Genomic DNA, 22969 nt, shown 5'->3' with positions numbered 1-22969 from the left:
CTGCCTCTCCTCTCCCCAGAGGCTCTCTGTTCCAGCTGGCAGGCCTCAGGGGCGCTAGGGGCCAGTTCCTTTGGCCTGTAGCTCACCACCGGGGACAATTCCCACGTGACTTAAGCGCTTCTGGGCACGTGGGACCAACCAGTCCCGGCATTGTCATCTGGCTCTATGTAGATTGTTGATTGGTTTCCCGTTTATGAAACTCCTAGGCCCTCCAAACTTAAGAGTGATGGTTGCAGGAAAACCCTATATTGTGCTGCAGAACGGGTTTTGGGAGCCCCGGTTGGGGGGAGGGAGAACGGGGCGGTACTTCGAGGGCGGGCTCGAAGGGCTGCAGTTCCCACGCAAAGGTGGCCAGGACCCAGTCGCCACTTCCCGGCCTCTTCTCGCCCCGCCCCGCCCCGCCCCGCCCCGCGGGGACCCAGTCCTCCTCATCCCATAGGCAGAGCGACCCTCCCGCCTCCCTGCCGGCTTCTTCTTCGCCCCCGCCCGTTCGCTTTCAAAGTTTACTCCGGGCTGGGACCCGCGGCGGAAGCGAACCATGGCTGTCTACCTCGGGATGCTGCGTCTCGGGAGGCTGTGTGTCGCGAGCCTGGGGGCGCGGGGGCCCCGGACGCCGCTCTCTCGACCTTGGCCGAACTCGAAGTTGCAGGGTGTCCGCGCTTTCAGGTACTCCGAGCTGCTCTCCTAAAAGAGAGGGGGCTGGGCAGTCCGGAGAAGGGAACTTGGGAGTTCTGCAGAGTTTGGCAGGGACTGACCCCACTCTGGGTGGCCCTCACACAATCTACCCTACCACCTAGGCAAAGGGAAAAGCCCGGCCTGCCTGAGGTCTGGGGCTGCTGCTGGTAGCTACAGCCTGAGTTCAACTTCTAGTTCAGAATTCTGTATGCGTCCCATGTGGTGTACAGGGCCAGGAGTGTAGGCTTTTAACAGTGCACCCGAGGAATAGAGCTCAAGACTGCTGGTACACTCTCTCAGCTGTATTCACTTCCGTGGAAAAACTTGGGGACTGTTTGGGGGTCTTCAGGGCACTGAGTATAGCAGATCCTTCCTCCCTTTGTTTCCTTTTTCCTTCCTTCCTTCCTTCCTTCCTTCCTTCCTTCCTTCCTTCCTTCCTCCCGCTTCTCCTGAGTCTCCTTCTCCTCCCCTTCTATTTTTTGAAACAGGGTTCTCTTTGTGTAGCTGTGGCTGTCCTGAAAATCGCTCTGTACACCAGGCTGGCCTTGAAATCACAGAGATCCGCCTGCCTCTGCCTTCTGAGTGCTGTGACTAAAGGCTCGCACCACCACCTCCCGGCTTCCCTGGGCCCGTTTTCATCTGTCTTCAGCGCAAGGTCTGGGAAGGGGGTTGGAAGGAGAGAGTTGCCTGAATACAGATAATATGGCCAGACACTGAGGGAACTGCTGGTGATTGCTGTGGAAAGGCCAAGCTGGGAGAGCTGGCTGTGCAAACAGGTGAATGGTGGTGTCACCCGCGGGATAAACATCGCACATCCTGCTCTACCACACAGTGTGGCAAGCTACTAAGCCTGTTGTCCATGTTATGCGGGCAGGCTGGGGGTGTGGAAAGGAGTGGTGGAGGCACAGTGGAAAGAGGAATATAGCTCTGAAAACCAGGTTTAAAAGACACTGCTAAAGCCAACAGTGGTGCTGCGTACCTTCAAGACAGAGGCAGGGTCTCTGAGTTCAAGGCCAGCCTGAACTATGGAGTAAGCCAGGGCTACACAGAGAAACCCTGTGCAGCCAATAAAAAGACACCCCTGAGAAGAAGTTGGACAGGCAAGTTGGCAAGTTGGAAGATGTCTTTTTGGCTGGAACTCTGAGATTACAGCCTTTTGAAAACTAGGAAACAATTGTGTGTGTGTGTGTGTGTGTGTGTGTGTGTGTGTGTGTGTGTGTGACAGAGACAGAGAGAAAATCTTGCTGAATTAGCATTCTAGCACTGAAACACGTGCTCAGCCCCTGTGAAGTGCTTTAACATCCCTTTTCCTCATTTCCTGAGGAGACCTAAGGGCTCATGGCTGGGTGTCCACGCATTGGTGTTTTGAGCGCAGGTGAAGGCAACTGGTAAATGTGTTTTCCTCCATCTATGTCTACCTTACTAGTTTGAGGTAGGGTCTTTGACTGAACCTGGGGCCCATTGATTGTGTTAGGATGCCTAGCCAGTGAGTTCTAGAGATCTTTCTTCTCTGTCCCCCAACCCCTAGCACTGAGAAGTTACAGGTGGCTGAGCCACTGTGCCTGGCCTTTGTGTGAGTGCAGGGGATTCGAACTCTGTCCCTTCTCACTGTACAGCAGTCGCTTTACTGATTGAGCCATCTCCCAAGCCCCAACTTTTTTTTTCCCCCCCGAGCTGGGGACCAGACCCAGGGTCTTGCGCTTGCTAGGCAATTGCTCTACCAGTGAGCTAAATCCCCAACCCCCCCCAACATTCTTGATCTTTGACATTTTCCTGTGTAAACAAAGCAGGTCACTTACTTGCCTCAGGCCTGTGACCTCTGAGGGTTTCAGTGTCAGGCCTCAGAGAAACTGTCCAGGAGAGACCCATTTATCAAGAGGAAAAAAAAAACTTCTTCCCATTCCTCTCCTGTTTACATCCTTCCTTGCTGACTTTCATCCTTCCAAACTAAGTATCTGGTTTGTCCCCTACTCTCCCCTGCAGAAGCCTTCCTCTTAGGCATCTCAAATATTCAGCACACATCTCTGAGGACATTGACTGTGTCAAGCACCTAGGCCCGTAGGACTCAGACCTGAACTGCTGGGAGGATGAAGGGAATCATGGGGGAGCACTCGATGGTGCTCCAGGCATGGTGGTGTGGGAAGCTGATGTCCTCCACTCTCTCTGACTAGCTTACAGGCAGGCTTTGCTGCTGCCCACACCCCAGGTCCATATTTGAGTTTTCCTTATGTTTGTGAGGTCTCGGTGTGCAACCCAGGCTGACCTGCCACTTGAAGCTATCAATCTTCCTGTCTCAGCCTCTGAAGCCATGAAATTACAGGCGTGTATCGCCATGCCTGGCTCAGGTTGCTGTTTTTGCTGAACAGGAAAGAACAAGGACTTGAAGCTAGCTTGTCTCGAGATACAACCCTGGCTCCTCTACACCGACTTGATAACCAAGGGGCATGTTACCTAATCTCTGAGTGTGGTTACTTTGTTGCTAATGAATTCTTACCTGGTAGCTTTCTGTGGGTGGAGAGGCAGAAGCTATTAGCTGCTTCTGTTTGAGGAGGGGCTGACCCCAGTTAGCGAAGATTTAGACTTGATCTGAGCCTTAGCAATCCCATCAAAGGGCGGTTGTATTGAACCAGCGCCCATTCCTGACTCCAACCCCAACTACTGACAACTGGGTCTCTGTACAATGGCTTCAACAGGGAGCCTGCAGCATGGGTACCTGAACCCTAAGTATTTCAGACTTTAGAAATGTCTCCCATTAGTTGAGGGGGGGCAGCAGTAGTGGTGGGGAGGGGGTTGGCATGTGTCTTTCAGTCCATCACTCGGAAGGCAGAGGCAGATGGATCTTTGAGTTCAAGGCCAGCCTAGTCTACAGAGCAAGTTCCAGGACAGCCAGGGCTGTTACTCATTGAAAGCCTGTCTCGAAAAAAGAATAAAACCCACCACCAAAATAATAACAACAACAAAAAAAGAAAAAAAAAAAGAAAGAAAGGTCTCCCACCAACAACTTCCTCATTATCTCCCTTCTCTCCTTCTCTTCTTTCTTTCTCTCCTTTTTTATTTTTTTCTTTGGTGGTACCAGGAATCAAACTCAGAATCTTGTTATGCAAATGACCCCCTCTGCTCGATTGTGGTGTAGGAAGAGTTTGTTACACTCAACTAGAAACCCCCATGTGCCTTCTCTTTATACTCACAAAGGCACATCTGCCAGCCATTCCCTTTGGATGCCAAAAGTGATCGTTGCACCAACGGAGTCCTGAGCTCAAACTCTTTATATGGCGATTCTTATGTCTAAGTCATTCTTTGTAGTTTGTTTCCTTCATGGGCCGTAGGTTTGTCCCTTCAGGGAGGTTATATTGAGTGATCATAGGACTTTATGGTGTAATTACACATGGAAATTGCACAGATCTTAAATGTATTGCTCAGTGAGTTTTAATGGTTTGTTCTGCATTGCTATAACTGAACGCCAGAGAACAGAACAATTTGTAGGCTTCCCTTTGGAGTTCATTTGACTCGAAGTTTTGAAGGATAGGAGTCCAAGGGCACAGTGCCAGCATGTGCTTGGCACTGGAGAGGCCCATCCTGCTGGGTCATGACATGGCTCAGAGCGTCATGTGGTAAGACCTAGAAAACATGCCAGGGAGAGCTATTCCAAAGTAGAGTTAGCCCTCTATCACCTATTATTCCACAAAATCATGGATGGGTTACTCCATTCCCAAGTACAGAGGTCTCACGATCCAAAGGTTTCATTCACATTAATATGTGAATTCAGAGAGTTATTTAAACCATACACACTTAATCTCATCACTCAGTTTCCAAAGTTACTTTTTTCCCCTCAAGACTTTTTTCTTTCTCCCTCCTTTTCCTCTTCTTTTCCTTCCTTTCTTTGTGGTCTTATTTATTTTATTTAATAATTTCTAAAAATTAACTTTTATGCACAGGGATATCTTTCCTTTCTGTATACCTGTGCACTGCAGGCTTGCCTGGTGTCCTCAGAGGCTAGAAGGCATCATATCCTCTGGAACTAGAATTCAAGATGGCTGTGAGCCATGGCGTGGGTGCTGGGAACTGAACCCAAGTCTTCTGGAAGAGCAGTCAGTTCTTTTAACTGTTCCAACCTCTCTTTAGTTACTTGTTATTTTAGTTTTTTTTTTTCTTTTTCTTTTTTTCGGAGCTGGGGACTGAACCCAGGGCCTTGCGCTTGCTAGGCACCACTGAGCTAAATCCCCAACCCCGTTATTTTAGTTTTTGAGATGGTATCTCAATATGTTGCCCAGAAAGACCTCAGACACAGCAATCCTCCAGTCTCAACCCCCCCAATGCTGGCATCACAGTATGGGCTGCCACACCCAAATCTACCTTTTATTTCTTCCTTCTTGTTTATACGGGTTCCTTTTCTTTACTTGACAAGAACAGTTTAAGGAAGATTGATGTTGGCTCATGGTTTGAGGTCAAAGTCCATCATCACAGGGAAGGCCTGGTGGCAAGATGACTGGCTCTGATGACCGACCGGAGTATAAGGCATCATATGTGAAGTTGGTGTAATATGACAAGTTGTCGTATGTGTTCACGTCAGGAGAAAAATGAACGCCACCCTCAGAGCGTTTGCTCCTTTCTGTGCAGTCTGGAACCCCAGCCTGTGGGATGGTGCCACTCCTGTTCGAGTAGCTTTTCTTCCCTCCATGAAACCTCTTTGAAAACACCTTCGAAAATGCACTCAAGTCTTTGCGATTCTAAATCCAGTAGAGGGTACCACGATGAACTATCATAGTGTGTGTGTGTGAGAGAGAGACACACAGAGAGAGAGACAGACAGACAGACAGAGAGAGAGACAGAGAGGGGGGGAGAGAAAGAGAGAGACAGAGACAGAGAGAGAGAGACTGAGAGGGAGAGAATGAGAATGTGTGTGTGACTGAGAGAGAGAGCGAGAGCGAGAGCGAGAGCGAGAGCGAGAGAGAGAGAGAGAGAGAGAGTGAGTGTGATAGGCGTGAGTTTCAGACATAGGACCTTGCACAGGTCACACAAGTATTCAGCCTCAGGTCTAAGTTGTTTTTGTTTTCCTTTTAAACATTTTCAGAAATATTTACTTGTGTGCATTTGTCTGTACAACTTCTTACAATCTTCCACCATGTGGGTCCCAGGGATTGAACCCCGGTCCTCCTCAGGCTTGGCCTAAAGGACTGTAAGCTGCTGAGTCACCTCACTGGCACCACCACCGAGGACTAGTTTTAGGGAGAAGGGGTTGTACTGGTTTGTTTGATTTCTTTATTGAGGCAGGGCCTCCTTCTGTAGCCCAGGATAGTCTCAAACTCATAACACTCCCCCTGCCTCAGCTCAAATGCAGAATTTAATATGAATTATCACATCTGTATTTTTTGGGAGGGGAGGTGACAAGGGTTTTGGGGTAGTCAAGGTCTCACTCTGTAGCAAGGCTGGTCAAGAACTCTGTAGACCAGGTTATCCTAACACTTATGACACTCATCCTGCCCCACTGTGAGTTTGAGGTTAACCTCAGCTACATATTAAGTGTAGTGGGATTTTACATGTACACCACCACACTTGCTCTCTGAGGTCCTTTTAAAAACATCACGTTAGCCTGGTGGTTGTGGCTGTGGTGCACACCTTTAATTCCAGGACTTGGGAGGCAGGGGCAAGTGGATCTCTGAGTGTGAGGCCAGCCTGATCTACAGAGCAAGTTCTAGGACAGCCAGGACTACACTAAGAAACCCTGTCTCAAAAAAAAAAAAAAAAAAAGTAAAAATACCATGTTATCTCTGTGCTCTTAATGACCGCTGTTTAAGTGGCCGTGGGTTAAGGAAATGACCACTTATTAATGCTCTTATTTTAGATTTTATTTGTCACAAGCACATACTGGCTTTTTGGAATAGTAATTGTAGCTGGTGCCAGTGAATCACCATATGTGCAGAAGATAAACAGCAGAGCTTTATGGCTGGGGATGTAGCTCAATGGTTAGTGCTCATCAAGGATGCTTGAGGCCCTGGGTTCTGTCCCCAACACGTAATAATAAAACTAAGATTGTAACTTTGCTTCAGGATAAGGCAGGTGATATGCACTACCAAATTAGTATGAGAAAAAGCCACGCATTGGCAGAACATGCTGAAGTTCCAACGATTGGGATATGGAGGCGAGAAGTCTGTGTAACAGTGGGTTTGCAAGTTCAATCCCAGTGTCCAGGGTTATTCCTTCCTGCCGATCTACTACATAGGCAATCACTAGTGTCTAAAAGTTAAAGCCACAAGCCTCCTGAGGGTGCAGATGGCTGGTGGCAGATAGGCTGAGGGAGTGATGTCTTGGGACAATACATCTCAGGGTGGTTTGCAAGGGAGACGGGAGGGAAGAGGCTGACCTTGAGTGCCTTGACCGTGTCAGCAAGATTCCCCATCTTTTCATTACTTTAGGTACCCTAGTAAGAGGGCATTAAACCTATAGACTTTTTTTCTTTTTTGAGGCAGGGTCTGACTAGCCCAGGCTGACCCGGAACTTAATATGTAGCCCAGGTTAGCCCCAAACTCACAGTGATCTTCTTCCCTCTGCCTGCTGAGAACAGGAGTCACAGGCAGGAGCAACCATACTTTGCTTTAGTACTTTTTTTTTTTTAACTTCTTTGTTTCTTTTTTTTTTCCCTTTGTCTCTTTGTTTGTTCATTATAACCCACCCTTCTCTCACTCCACTAGCCCAGTTCACTTCCAGCTGCCTTCTCTTTTCACTCTGTAAGCCCAATTCATAGGGTCGGGCAGTTCTAACTGCTAAGAATCCTTAAAGGGCCAGGCGCACCAGATAAATCACACTGCACACACACTTAAGATTAAAATAAATACCTTAAAAAAAAAAAGCAGGCTAGTTGCTCAGTAGTTAAGAGCACTTGCTGCTTTTACAGAGGACCCAGGTTTAGTTCCCAGCACCTACATGGTGGCTCCCATCCATATGTAACTCCAGATGCAGGGGCATCCAAAGCCTTCTCTGGCCTCCTGGGCACATGGGCACACACGGTACACATACACATGGTACAAATATTAAGGCGACCTGCTCAGAGCCACTACTTTAGCTTTGCTCCGTTTCGTTTTCTCCCTGCAACATTTTTATTTTGTTAAAATGTAGGGCATCAGGGTTGGGGATTTAGCTCAGTGGTAGAGCGCTTGCCTAGCAAGCGCAAGGCCCTGGGTTCGGTCCCCAGCTCCAGAAAAAAGAAAAAAAAAGAAAAAAAAAGAAAAGGAGTTAAAAAAGGGGTACCCCACAAAAAAATGTAGGGCATTAAGCTGTCATTTTCACATCTTTAATGTTTTCACTGCACATGTTAATTACACACAATACTGGGTTTCGTTATGGCGTTTCCATACGTGGGCACATGTCAATCGAGTACGCTCCACAGTACCACTCATCCTCCTCGCACTCCCAAGAGTGGGAGTGCATCATGGGGTACACAGGGAGAGGGTTGCACTTGGATGAATTACATTAGGGTTGTAATCACAGGAGCATAGACACCTTGCCAGTGGCTATACCACTATAGAAAGTGCTTCCCCCACCAACTGTTAACTTTGTGTAAGTCTCCGGGTGTGGGGGGAGTGTTCATGAGCCTCCTCTGCCTACCACGGGATGTGCTGGAATCATAGCTGCCGTGAGCCCTGGGAACTGAGCATTTCCTATGTCTTCTCTGTCTTCCCAGCAGTCTTCCCACCTCTGCACCTGAGATGTTTCCTGAACCTTGAACGGATGTTCCATCCGCTGTCACTTATCCCCTGTACTTTGACCAGTTATAAATCTCCACACTCTGCTGACCACGGCAGGAAGAGGCTTCTGTGACCAAAGCTGTTGGCGCAGCCCCACTGTCCTGTAGTTATTCAGAAGGCACATAATGATCTGGGTTTCATGGCGACAGGCTCTCACTTGTAACCCAGGGTGGCCTCAAATTCACTCTGTAGTTGAGGATGACCTTGAACACCGTGCCCTACCTCCTCCCTTCCCAAATGTTGAGTTTCCGGGCATGAGCCACCATGCCTGGTCCACTTGCTGGCCTTTATCCTAGCTATGGTTTACATTTTCCTTCTCCTTTTTCCTTTTGATACTTTAGTTTTAATTATGCGTGCGGAGGCGGGGGGGGGGGGAAGGTTTGTGTATGCGAGCACAGGCTCCCTCCACAGCCAGAAGAGGATGCTGGGTTGGATGGAACTGGAATTACCAGCAGCTATGAGCTACTTGGTATCAGTGCCGAGAACCAAATTCCGTTAGAGCCGTATTTGCTCTTAACCAGCGAGCCATCTCTGACAGCCCTGTGATGCATTAGGGGATTATTGCTGTTCAAATCACCCTGACAGCTGTACATGTTTCTTGCTACCTGCTTCAATGTTCTTAGTTCCCAAATGAAAGACGCACGCACGCAGCCTTCTATTTTAATGTGCCCTAAGCAGCTCAATGGTGAGGCCCTTCCCAAACCTACATGTGGCTAGCAGACTCTCCCTTCTGATATTCCTGAATTATTTCTTATTAAAACCTATTCCACCCTGGCCACCCCAGACCCGGGCTTGCGTCCCTCCTGGGTCACCACCCCCAACTCTTATCTGTGGCTGGCTGTCTGTCCTGAATTTCTCAGCCCTGGCCCTTCTCCTTTCCGTCATGGGTCTCCTTCTTCCTCGGTCCCCTTGCCCGAGAATTCAAAAGTCCCACCTCTGTCTTTCTGCCCAGCCATTAACCGCTGGCAACTTTATTTACCAATCAGAAGCAACTAGAGGCAGGAACCCTCAGTGTCTTACGCACAGATTCTGATGCAATTTAGGGAACTGGCAGCCCTGTGTGTTTCTTATTTAAGAAACAAACAAAAGTCAGCTGATTGGTGGTGTCATACTCCTTTTAAATCAAGCACTTGGGAAGCAGAGGCAGGTGCCCCAAACTGAAAAATCGCAGAAGCATCATCTCCCAAACTTAAGTCAACTATTGGAAAGTATCGTGCCGGCCTCCAGCAAAGCTTTTAAAATGCAATTGAAAGCAATTCAAGTTTGAGGCCAGCCTGGTCTACAGAGCTAGTTCCAGGACAGCCAGGGCTGTCACACAGAGAAACCCTGTCAAAGCCCTCCCCGATCATATTTATGCTGGTTGTGATACTGCATGCTTTTAGTCCCAGCACTTGGGAGGCAGAAGCAGGCAGATCTCTGAGTTCGAGGCCAGCCTAGTTTACATAGAGAGTTCCAGCATTGCCAGGGCTACATACGTAGGTGATGCTGTCTCAAAAGTGAATTAATTAGTAACTAAAAATAAGTTAATCACGTTTGTGATGTATGTGCCTTGTCATGAAAGTGGAGGTCAGAGGGCAACGTGTGGGAGTTGGTTTTATCTGTGTTTAGGGATCGATCTTAGGTCTTAGGCCTGAGCTAGCTAGTTCACTGGCCTAGCAACAGATACCAGTGAAGAGAAGGGACAAAGGTCAGTGTTAGTTCATGACTTGGGTTTCATTGGCAATTTCTTTTGATTGCTGGCATCTGGTGTGATACTTTCCAATAGTTGACTTAAGTTTGGGAGACACTTCTGCGATTTTTAGGTTTTGGGTACCTGGCATCAGCCCTGCCCATCTTGCCTCTCTAGTGTTTCTGAAAAGATTAAGGGGCTTGGGGCACTTCAAGCTTCCCAACAGGGTCCATCTGCTGACCTCTGGTTCAACTTCCAAGAACCATAGCCAATAAATACCTTTTCGGGAAGCAAAACAAGAGGCTTCTCCTCATGGGCCTGCTCGCTTGGACCTTATCAACATCCCTAGTCCGTGGCTTCACCGAGCCCAGTTCTGCTGTGGTTGTGTCTGACCCAGACAAAACAGTAATCCTGCAGGCGTCGGGGAGATGGCTCAGTGGATAAGATGGCTGCTCTTCCTAAGGATCCTGGTTCAATTCCCAGTACCCATCTTCAGGGAGATCACAGGATGTCTGGCACTTCTAGTCTCTGACAGGCACATATCCACATAGCTATATGTAATTAAAACTAAAACAGAAGTCTCCAGAAAATGGCTTCTGTGCCTGTGTTCTTACAGAAATTTATTTATTTTATTTTATTTAAATATTTATTTATTTATTTTATGTATATGCGTACACTGTCTCTGTCTCAGACACACCAGAAGAGGGCATCAGATCCCATTACAGATGGTTGTGAGGGGTTGGGGATTTAGTTCAGTGGTAGAGCACTTACCTAGGAAGCGCAAGGCCCTGGGTTCGGTCCCCAGCTCCGGAAAAAAAGAACCAAAAAAAAAAAAAAGAGGAATCCTTTGTGTTGAGGGTGATGATTGCTAGCCCTACCTTTAGCTGCCCTCTCCAAAATGTGATGAAATGCCGCAGAACCCCCTGAAGTTCCCAAAACCAGCCAGCGGTGCAGGCAGGGAGACTCACTGGCGTTTATCTTACCTGGGAGCTGTAAAGGCAGATTGCAAAGGTATGGTGGATTGGCGCTGGGGAGGGAGAAGGTGAGCTGAGACACTGAGTCAAGTGGCCACAAGCGATAGAAAGGGCTTGTGTGCTTGAGGGCAGACAGGTTCCCTATGGGGGAGCGCTACGGGAACCCCTGCGGGGAGGTCTTTAAGGTGGAGGTTTCCACCCTTTCAAGGGGCTCTATCTATAGCAAGGCCCCTAGGGGAGGCTGTAGATGAGCTGCAGCAGAGAGCAACCTTCCAGAAGCCTCTTACTGGGTTTTGCTTTTAAACATAGGGATAAGGTTCCATTAAAGAGGTTTTAAATATAATTTTGGCATTACATTTATCTGCAAATTCACACATGGGCTCCACGGCACCTGTCTGAAGGTCAGAGGACACCTTGTGGAAATCAGTTCTTTCCTTCCACTATTTGGGTCCTGGAGCTCTAACACAGGCATAACAGCAAGCACCACACACATGCTGAGCCATCTCACTGTCCCCTAATATATGGAGGATATAAGACAGAATACATGCATGCACACGTGTGTGTGTGTGTGTGTGTGTCCGTGTGTGTGTGTGCGTTTGTGCTTGTGCGTGCATGCACACACACACACACATACACACACACACACACACACACACACGCATGATGCATGCATGTCTTTATATCATGTGTTTGTCTGGCGCTCTGGAGGCCAGAAGAGAGCATCAGATCTCCAGGGACTGCAGTTATATGTACTTACAAGCCACACAGAGCTGTCTCTCTAAGCCCCCACCCCCAAGATATATTTTTATAATTATTTATTGAATTTATTTTATTTAATGTGTGAGCACTTTACTGCATGTACACTCACATGCCAGAAGAGGGCATAAGATGGCCTTATAGATGGTTGGGAGCCACCATGTGGTTGCTGGGACTTGAACTCAGGACCTTTGGAAGAGCAGCCAGTGCTTTTAACTTCTGAACCATCTCTCCAACACACACTCACACACACACACACACACACACACACACACACACACACACACACACACACACAAAAGATATTTACTACAAACTTTAAGCACAAGAGTTAAGAGAGAGGGGGTTGGGGATTTAGCTCAGTGGTAGAGTGCTTGCCTAGGAAGCGCAAGGCCCTGGGTTCGGTCCCCAGCTCTGGAAAAAAAAGAACCAAAAAAAAAAAAAAAAAAAGAGTTAAGAGAGAGGAGCTCAGAAGCGAAGCAAGACATACCCTAGTATTGGAGTGAACTTCTCAAAGAATTACTTTGTTGCCGTTTGAGATAGTGTCTCAGATAGCATTGGCTGACCCCCAACTCACTGTGTCTTTGAGGATAGTCTTGAACTCCTAATCTTGGTGTCTGCACTTCTCTTTTTATTTCCAAAGAGCGTTCCTTTATGTAGCCCAAGCATGACCTCAAACTTCCTCATTCTCTTGCCTCTGCCTCCTGAATGCTGGGATTACTGGCGCCTGCAGCTCAGTGCTTCTTGATCAGCAGTTCGCTTCCCTTCTCTAATTCCCAGGAGCTCTCAGTGCTAGGGCAGAGGGATGCTAAAGGGGCATTTCACAGTCAGCATGGCTCCTGCACCCATTGTCTCCTGGAATTCTACCAATCTGCGCTCAGCTCCATTCTCTGCAGCCCAGCCACTGCTCTGCACCATCCAGTGTTCTCGATCGAGTGTTTTCTTTAGAATGTTTTAGAATATTTTATGTGTATTGCTGTTTTGACTGCATGTGAGGGGCTTGGATCTCCTGGAACAGGAGTTACAGATGGTTGTGAGCTGCCATGTGGGTGCTGGGAATTAAACTCAGGTACTCGAGAAGAGCAGTCAGTGCTCTTAACCGCTGAGCCGTCCCTCCAGCCCTGTCAGTTTTGGTTCCCCCCCTGACCCCCACCCCAGCTGGGGACCGAACCCAGGGCCTTGCGCTTGCTAGGCAAGCCCTCTACCACTGAGCTAAATCCCCAACCCCCAGTTTTGGTTTTATTAATTAATTTTTTAAATCTTCTAGTGGGGGGAGCTTTGTTTAGGCTTTTTTTTTTACCCACCCCTGCCCCTTGTACAGTGCTAAGCGAGAAAGCCTAGCAGGAGTTCTACCTCTGCCCTCCATGCTAAGACGTCTGTCTTTACTGTTGCTTTTTGCTTTGTTCTATTTTTATTTTGTGAGTGTTTTGCTTACATGTGTGTATATGCGGGACTTACATGCCTGGGGAAGCTAGAAAGGCGTATCACGTCAGCAGAAACTGGATTTACAGAGGGTTGTCAGCTGCCTTGTGGGTATTGAGAACTGAACTTCGGCCCTCTGTGCGAGAACAGTAAGTGCCATTAACACCCGAACCATTCCTCTGTCCTGGAACTCACTCTGTAGACCAGGCTGGCTTCGAACTTAGAGATCTACCTGCCTCTGCCTCCCAAGGGCTGGGATTGTTTGTTTGTCTGTCTGTCTGTCTGTCTGTCTGTCTGTCTGTCTGTCTGCTTGTTTGTTTTGAGGCAGGGTCTCAGAACCAGAACCACTCCCACCCACAGCCCTGGTTGACCTTGAACTCAATATGGAGTCAAGGATGACCTTGAACTTCTGATGTTTCCTCTACCTTCCAAGTGCTGGGATTAGAGATGTGGACCCACCACCAGCAATAAAACACAGGGCTTCATGCTTGGCAAGCGCACCATCAACTGAGCTATGCTAATGGGGTCCTGAGGGTTTAGCCAATAAGCTTCCCTCCCCAGACATTCCTCCCTGCTAAAGGTGTTTAGTTTCCGCCCTGAGAAACTGGTACACTATGCATCGATTTCCATGATGAACAACCAATAAACAGTCTGGAACCCAGGTCTGTTTCTTTCATCTACCACTGCCATGGGGAGCATGGTGCAGGCCTCCACTACAGAGCCAGCCACTGCTTAATTCTCCCATAGCAGGCCTCTCTGCGCTCCCAGACAAGCTAAGGACGCTCATCAGTGAGCTAAGCTAGAGGCCCCTCCCCAGCCGCCCCCCCCCCCCCAGGGCCTGTGAACCCCTGACACACCATTTCTCCAGCAGTGCAGTTCTCCAGCAGTGACTGGGGGCCTGGAAGCCAGGAAATAACAGCTTCTGCTTTCTCAAGTCTCAGACTGTACTTTCCCATCCTCCCCCTCCTTCACCCCCACCCCCATTCCCATCCCCACCCCCACCCCCGGAGCAGTGTCTGCGCACTTCCTTGAAGCCCAGCACCCGCCTGGTGTTGCGGGATAAACACAGTCAAGCTCCCCGAGTTTAGCCTCCTGATTGGCCAGGCAGAACGCAGATTGACTGTAGTCCCGTCTCTGATCTATTTTGGGATGACCCAGCCTTCTTACTGATTGCTCACAGTCAAGGAACACGCTGATACTGGGACCTAAATCAGTGTGTTCACGCTATCAGTAAGATGGCTGGCTCGTCCACTTGAACTGCTGTGAACTCTCTATTACAAGAATGCTTTAAAAAAAAAGATTTATTTTATTTTATATGTATGAGCGTTTTGATCCCGTGTACGTATGTCTATGTGTGTACCATGCGGATACCTGGTGCCTGAGGTCAGAAGAGGACATCACATTCCCTGGAACTGGAGTTATGGATGAGTGGTCATGAACCAACACCTGGGTGCTGGGAACTGAATCCAGGGTGCAAGAAAAGTGCTTTTTAAAAAATGACTTACTTATTTTTATTTTATGCGCATTGGTATTTTGCCTGTGCGTGTATATCTGCTTGAGGGTGTCAGGTCCCCTGGAACTGGAATTACGAACAGTTGTGAGCTGCCATGTGGGTGCTGGGAATTGAACTCAGGACCTCTGGAAGAGCAACCAGTGCTCTTAACCACTGAGCCATCTCTCAAACCCTATGCATGACTGCTTGCAGAGGCCAGAAGAGGGTGTCAGAACCGGGAGCTGTCTGATATGGATGCTGGGAAGCAAACTCCAGTCCTTTGGGAGGGCAGCAAGTGCTCTCTACCAGCAGAGCAAGATCCCCAGTCTCCCGCTTATTGCTTTTCATTAAGGGGAATCATTTATTCCTTGAGTTGCCTTAAAGTCTCTCTATTGACTTTCTTAGAAATTGCATCATGAAGCTGGTCATCTGGGTGGATTCTCATTTCTCCCTGGAGTGTTGTTCTAGTCTTACCTTTGGGACTAAGGCTTGGTATCTGGGAAACCTTATCCTAACAACAAGCAGTGTGTCCTGGGCTGTTCTCAGTCCTCTTCCTGCAGAATGCATATCTGTATATGACACTGCAGGGTGAAGCACACAAACTTCTGTCTCTTATCGGAACCTCTGGAAGCAGACAATTAATATGTTTAGAAAAGGACTTCTTTTGTAGAGGAATTTCTAATTTTTTTTTTCAGGACAGGGTTTCTTTGTGTAGCCCTGGCTGTCCTGGAACTTGCTCTGTAGACCAAGCTGGCCTCCAATTTCCAGAGATCCACCTGCCTCTGCCTTTCAAATGCTGGGACTAAAGGCGTGGGACACCACCACCCTGCCTTGGATCCTCTAATCTAGAAATCACTAACAGATGGTGTTTTCCTGGCTTACTTGGCACTGTTTACTGATGTGTATACATACTTTACACAAAAGTAATGCTTGCTGCTTTAAAGATATACTTAATTATTTTATATATATGAGTACACTGTAGCTGCCTTCACACACCAGAAGAGGGCATTGGATTCTATTACAGATGGTTGTGAGCCACCATGTGGTTGCTGGGAATTGAACTCAGGACCTCTGGAAGAGCAGTCAGTGCTCTTAACCACTGAGACGTCTCTCCAGCCCCTGCTTACTGCCTTAGAAAAAAAAAAAAAGCAAATAGACCCAACAACGTGTTGTCTAGTTTATTGGTTATGACCGTATCAGCAGTAGCTTCATCCTTACAAGTTTTGTTCTTTTTTTGTTTTGTTTTGTTTTGGTTTGGTTTCCGAGACAGGGTTTCTCTGTGTAGCCCTGGCTGTCCTGGAACTCTCTTTGTAGACCAGGCTGGCCTCAAACTCAGAGATCCTCCTGCTTCTGCCTCCTGAATGCTGGAAGGACCTCATGGGCCACCACTGCCCAGCTTCTACAAGAATTTTTTTTTAAGAACTTTATATTGAAGTATACCAAAGACCTAGAAAAGTATGCTTTTAAATGTTTTTTTCATTTATTATCTCTGTGTGGAGGGGGCCATCTGAGTGCCAGGTCACATGTGTGGTGGTCAGAAGACAACTTTGTGGTACTGGTTCTCTCCTACCTTTAAGTGGGTTTGGGGTATTGAATTCAGGATTGTGAGGCTTCTAGAGGCTTCTAGAGGAGTGCTCTTACCCACTGAGCCGTCCTGCTGGCCCCAGAGTTTGGGTTTTTTGTTTTTTGTTTTTTTATGTGCTTATTGGAGACCAAGCTGGGCCTTGCACATCTAGGCAAGTGCTGCACTGTCATTCCTTCTGTGGCCCTTTACATTTTGTTGTTGTTGCTGTTGTTGTTGTTATTGTTATTGTTTTGAGATAGGATATCATATAGTCAAGGCTGGCCTCAAACTCACTGGGCAGCCAAGGATGGCCTTGAACCCCTGATCCTCCTATCTCTGGTGTCTCTATATGGACTACACAGGAGTTTCAGGCCATCCTGAGTTAGGTTGAAAGACCAAGAAAGGGAGAGAGGGACAGATGGAAGAAAAGAAGAAGGGAGTCAGAGAGGAAGGGAGGGAGGGAGGGAGGGAGGGAGGGAGAAAGAACTGGTCGGGAGCTTTAGCTCTCCTGCCTCAGGCTCTCAAATAATTGGAACTTTTAGGACAAAAACACTAGCTCCAGTCACTCTGACAGGCTGTGTTCACGTGGCCGTCTTTGTTGGGACATGAGGGCTGGGATGGTGAGCGAATATCTTGGCCATCTTTGGGGTTGGGACATGAGGGTTGGGACGGTGAGCGGTGTCTTGGTGACTAAGCATTCCTGGCCGTGGTGCTGCTCTGCTCTTCACCCACAGCACTAGGAGGAAGCAAAATGGACTGTGGATAACAAGAGAGAACCCATCTGATTCCTACAAAGCAGTAGGTTGATAGCGCATGCAAAAGCCGGATGGACTGCATGCCTTGCCTTCAGACAAGATGGGAAGGAAAGGCTGACACCCAAAGGCTGTCCTCTGATCTCCACAGGTCACATGTGCACTGTGACACAAGCATCTGTAGAACCGTGTGAGCAAGTGCACGAGTGTGCACACACACAAAAACACACACATTTTGTAGCCCCCCGTCTCTCTCTCTGTCTCTCTCTGTCTCTCTCTCTCTCTCTCTCTCTCTCTCTCTCTCTGTCTCTCTCTCTCTCTCTCTCACACACACACACACACACACATTTTGTAGCCTCTCTACCTTTGAAACAGTATCTTGTCTGTGACTTGTCCTGCCTCAGCCCTGGGCTTCTGTAGGTACAGAGGTAAGCAAGCACCACGAAGAGAAGGAGGCAGGTGCCAAGTGAAAGTGCCAGGCTTCCCTGTAGGCTAGAGTCAATGGGCTTTAGCAAAAGTGACTTCTAAATACCTCTTACCAGATGATAGGTGTGTACCACCACTACGCACACTGTCCCCACCCCTGTCTTTCACCCGTCCTTCTTTCCTAACCTCCTCTTCCTTTTAAACCCCAGCCCTCTGCAGGAACGGGAAACACTCTTAACTCCTGAGACATCTCTCCAGCATTTCTTTGTATTTAATTTTACTTGCCTTTGTTTTTAATTTTGTTCGTGTGGAGATGGGATCTTGTTCTGTAGCCCAGGGTGGCCTCAAACTCTAGATGCCTTCAGTATACTGGAATTACAGCCTCACGATGCCTTAGTGAATATCTGTCTGTCTGTCTGTCTATCTACCTACCTATCTGTGAGGTGCTGGGGCTCAAACCTAGACCTTTGCACACGTACTAAGCCAGTGCTTTACCACTGAGTTAAAACACAAGTCTTTGTTTTTGTTTCTTGAGTACAGGGTTGGACTATGAACCCCAGGCTGTCCCTGTATTCACTATGTAGCCCAGGCTGGCCGAGAGCTCGTTAGGCCCTGAGTTATGTTTATTAAAGAGACTTTGTGGGCTGGAGAGGTGGCTCCATGGTTAAGAGCACTGACTGTTCTTCCAGAGGTCCTGAGTTCAATTCCCAGCATCCACATGGTGGCTCACAACCATCTGTAATGGGAATACGATGCCCTCTTCTGGTGTGTCTGAGGACAGCTACAGTGTACTCATATGCAATAAATAAATAAGTCTTTTTTTAAAAAAAAAAAAGAGAGAGATTTTGTGACAGAGTCTCTTGTATCAAATTTGGTGCATAGCTGAGGATGACCTTGAACTCTGGCTTCTACTTCCTGGGTGCTGGGATTGCAGGCAGGCACCACCACGCCCAGCTAGGTTTTGGTGACTTCTGAATTCCGTTGTTCAAAGGGTTTCTAATTTTTTCACTAAATGAGGTCAGAGGGTGGCTCCATAGATCACAGAATCTACGGGTTCCTTGCTATACAAGATCACAAGAGAGTCTTTTTTACTCGTTTTTACTGCTAACAAGGTAATAACCTTGTTTGCTAGAGCCATGGAGAACAATCTACAGCAGCCACGACAAAGATAAGGTTACATTCAAAGGTCGCACTTCCCTTCATTCCGTGCATGGATTTTGTTGCTTTACCATTCTTACTTCAAATATCTCTACAAAAAACTGAATATTTTCTTCACACGAGCTATCTACACTATACCATCCCCCACTCCACCCCCACCCCCACCCCCACCCCCACTCCACGTAGCTCTGGCTATCCTGGACTGCTCTGTAGACCAGATTGTAATGTTTTGTTAACTGTGCTGAAAATGTCAGCTTCTAGCGAGGGAGAGTTTTCAGCCACACTCCTGGATGCCATGCCCCTTTTTCTTCCCATGATCCTTTCTTTTCCCAGTCTTCCCAGCCTGCCTCACTCCCTTCCACCTCCCGAGTTCTGAGACTAAGACACACTGCCACACCTGATTCGGAAGTCTCTTGTTTATCATTATCTTTTATAAGATTCATTCAGATTATCTGGTTTGGTCATTCTGTTCTTTGCTGTCCTCCCTATGTGAGCAATAAGTCACCACAGATCTTTTTTTTTTCACAGTTGAATGATCATTTGGACAGTTCCATTCTGGAGGTGGCACAAGCTATCAATCTTCAGTGTAGGGATTGACAGAGCCCAGTAGCTTGGCCATCATTTCCAGTGTCAGGGTGTCTGTGAGCTCAGAGTTAGGCATATTTCCAGGGCAGTGGTTGAGTCCAATGAGTCACTAAGGAAGACTTGAAGGAAACAGAACATGTGGAGAAGGAAGTACAGGCTGTGTTCTTTTTTTTTTTTCCGGGGCTGGGGATCGAACCCAGGACCTTGCGCTTCCTAGGCAAGCGCTCTACAGGCTGTGTTCTTAACCACAAGTCAAAGTCTGTCACCCATGTAGCAATTCACAGCAAATTAATTACTCAATAAGCATTCACTCTTCCCTCCTGTTCTGGGGAGCTAACCCCAGTCTTCATGAAAGTCAGGCAAATACTCTTCTTTGGTAATTGTTAGAATACTTAATGTATCAGTGTTTCTTCCTCTTCTTTTGCTTCCAAGATTTTATTTAATTTTACTTTATGCATTTAGATACCTTACCTGCATAGATATGCGTGCACCATCAGAGGCCAGAAGAGGGCATTCGATGCTTTGGGCTGCTGTTGTAGACAGACAGTTGTCAGCCACTGTGTCCGGGCTGGGAATTGAACCTGAGGACGCTGTGCTCTTAGTAAGCCATTTCTACAACCCCTTGTTTCTGTTTTTTTAGAAGTTTCTGGAATTTTTTTTTCTTTTCTTTCTTTTTTTTTTTTTTTGGTTCTTTTTTTCGGAGCTGGGGACCGAACCCAGGGGCCTTGCGCTTCCTAGGCAAGCGCTCTACCACTGAGCTAAATCCCCAACCCCGGGACTTGCTTTCAAGACCAGTCTGGACTGGAACTCTCGGAGATCGGCCTGCCTCTCTGCCTCTGCTGGGATTAAAGACTTTCCACCCGAAGTCAGTTTGAGAAGTCAGTTTTTTGTTTTGTTTGTTTGAGATGGGATCTCATTCTGTAGGCCAGGCTGGCACAGTAATCCTCCTGCCTCTGCTTCCTCCCAAGTGCCAGGATTCCAGGCACGTAGTACCATCGCTCCCAGCCTTCTCAAGTATTTTCTATCTGCAGTTGGTTGGTTGGTTCTTCGGTGAAGAGGCCAAGGCCGCAAAGAGCTGGCTGTCACTTCCCTGAATGCATGCACCACACCATGTAGTCTGACGACACACGTCCTGTGTTCACACCTCATCTTGCCCAGACATGACAGTTCTGTTTGGACCAAGCTCCAAGATCATTTCTACAGGAACTTAGAGAAATTCCTCTAAGCTCTTGGCTCCTTCCCTCTTTCCCTCCCACATTCCCTCTCCCGTCCTTCTCTCACATCCTCCTCCCTTCCTTCCTTCTTTCCTTTTTCCCTCCTTCCCTCCTTCCTACACTTGGGTTTGAACTTAGGGCCTTACACATGCTAGGCAAATGCTCTACCAATGACCTACATCTCCCCACCTCTCGCCACCCTTTCTTCTTCCTGCCAGGAAGACCTCCCCAGCCTACCTCACACCAGGTCCTCTGGAAGAGCAGCCCGTGCTCTTAATTGCGGAACCATCCTTCTCTCCTTCTCTCTCTTTCCTCCTCTTTCTAATAGGATCCCACATAGCTCTCCTGTGCTGGCTTCAAGCTCACTAAGTAGCCAAGGACTCTTATGCTTCCCCCTCCTGGGTTCATGTCACTATGCCTGGATTATATGGTGCAGGAGATTGAACTCGGGATTTTGTGTGTGCTGAGCAATTACTCTCCCAACTGAGCCATAGCCCCCGCCCCATAGTTCTTTACTTTTGCGGCCATATAGCATTCTGGTGCATAGAAGGAGCACCGCACTTTGCTCGGCTGTTCCTCTGTTGCTGGGTAATTGGTAGAAGCTGCCTGACTATTGTGAGTAATACAGCCATAAATTGTTCGTGTCTAAGTTTTCACTCTGTCAAAGAACCAAGGTAGGGACTGAGGAAGACTCAGCAGTTAAGATCACTTACTGTTGTGGCAGACCTGGGTTCTACTCCCAGCACCCACATGGCAGCTCACAGCCATCTGTAACTCTAGTTTCAGGGGATCTGACGCCCTCTTCTGGCCTCCTTGGGTACTGAGCATACACGTGGTGTCCATGTAGATATCCATTGTTCCATTTTACCAATGAAGACTTGGGAGCCAGATATGGGGTGTATGTAAGCCTGCTAGCTCAGAGAGGCAGAGAACGCATCCATCTGACCTTCCCCCTCAGCTGACTTCCCAGAACAAATCCCCTCTCGTTGGCACAAAAAACTATCCTTCAAACTGAATGTCCCTCCCTTCTACTTCCTGTGTGTCTTTCTATCCATACTCCTGACTCCTCCTTACCCTGCATATTTTTTTTTCTTAATCTCACATTCACTTCCTGTCAACTGGTTGCCTGCTCAGCTTCTTCCCCTATGGGTGACTTTATTTAATCCTGTCTACAGTATCCAAGCAGAGAGCTCTTGCATTAAAGGTGTGTCCTAAGCTGAACCACACTACAACTAAAAACAGATTTTCCCAGGAAATAACCCAGTGAGATCAAATACCCTGCCACACTCAGATACTTTTTTAAAAAAGTAAAAAATAATAAAAAAAACATTATAGCAATGTTGTTTTAATATCTTTTTCTTTTAAATGAATGGGGCAGGATTTCATGAAGCCTAGGAAAGCCTTGACTTCTGAACCTCCGCTTTTATCTCCTCAGTTCTGGGATTATAGTCCTGAGCCACCAGGTCCTGTTTCTGTGATCTCTGCTGATCAAACCCCAGGCTTCGAGCCTGTTGAGCAAATATTTCACCCACAGGGCCACATCCTTAGCTCCGTGGCTTAAACTTCTCAACAACCTGTTTTCATTCCTAAGACGCCGCATTCTGTTAAAGGAGTGGCAGCCTGGGTAGAGGAGGCTGGCTGTGTAAACAGAGAGGGGCTACCCAAGGGAGAACAGAGAACAAAAAGCAGACCGAGCATTCCCAAGTGGACGGAGTGGAACTGTGGAAAGAGATTAGTTAACACTGGGTTATGTGAGGTTACTCTCCACTCCCACCCTTAGGAATCAAACTCAAAGCCTTCTACATGCAAACTCTCTATGGCACTTCCTGCACACTGCCTCAAAGGTCACGTGTGTGTGTGTGTGTGTGTGTGTGTGTGTGTGTGTGTGTGTGTGTGGTGTGTTTATAAGGATGAAGACAGGTGGGCTTCATTATGATTCAGACTGAAACAGAGCTGTTTAGGAAATAAGGCTATTATCTCATTTTTTTTCTGGCTTTTTAATTTTCCAGGCAAACAGTTGAGTTTTATTTGGTAAGTGAAAGCTTTAGACAGGTTCTCCTGCAATTTCTCATGGGGGTGGGGTAGGGCGGGGTGTGAGTGCCTGTTGGGGTTTATGCCTGTGGCGGGAGGTCAACTTAAGTGTCTTAAATTGCTTTCTACCTTATTTTTTCTTTTTTCGTGTGTGTGTGTGTGTGTGTGTGTGTGTGTGTGTACAAAGCTTGTGGGAGTCATCTCTCCTTCCAACTCAGGTCCTAGGGCTTGGGAGCAAGAGCCTTTACCTCCTGAGCCATCTCCTCTTTACGGAATCTGGGGCTTGTGGGTTTGGCTCGCTGGACCAACTCCTTTCCCTGAGAGTTGCAGGCATTGGCCACAGCGCCAACTTTTGACATGGGTACCAAAGACCAAATCCAGGTCCTCACGGTTGACTGGCAAGGACCTCATCAACAGCTGTCTCCACCATCCCAACCTCCTGTCATTTTTACTGAGCAATCTGAGCACTTGATCTGAGGGTTGGAGGTGGGGGAGGAGTTTACAAGTAG

The 22969-nt window shown here is 47.7% G+C and overlaps 1 protein-coding gene across 2 annotated transcripts in view; it reads left to right on the top strand.

The window, feature by feature from the left end:
• Positions 1–151: 151 nt before the first annotated feature.
• Acsf2 (acyl-CoA synthetase family member 2) overlaps positions 152–22969 on the top strand; it is a 42408-nt gene continuing 19590 nt past the window's right edge. The window contains exon 1 of one of the 2 annotated variants that reach the window (XR_010055237.1): positions 152–666. Coding sequence is in view for 1 of the 2 variants with exons in the window: in NM_001034951.2 (NP_001030123.1) it covers positions 539–666 (128 nt within the window). In the remaining variant the exon portion in view is untranslated. 2 annotated transcript variants of the gene reach the window in all.

Source organism: Rattus norvegicus, chromosome 10 (assembly GCF_036323735.1).
Source record: "Rattus norvegicus strain BN/NHsdMcwi chromosome 10, GRCr8, whole genome shotgun sequence".
Classification (NCBI taxonomy): domain Eukaryota; kingdom Metazoa; phylum Chordata; class Mammalia; order Rodentia; family Muridae; genus Rattus; species Rattus norvegicus.
Note: the sequence above shows the minus strand (reverse complement) of the source record. Positions and strands in the feature narration are given on the sequence as shown.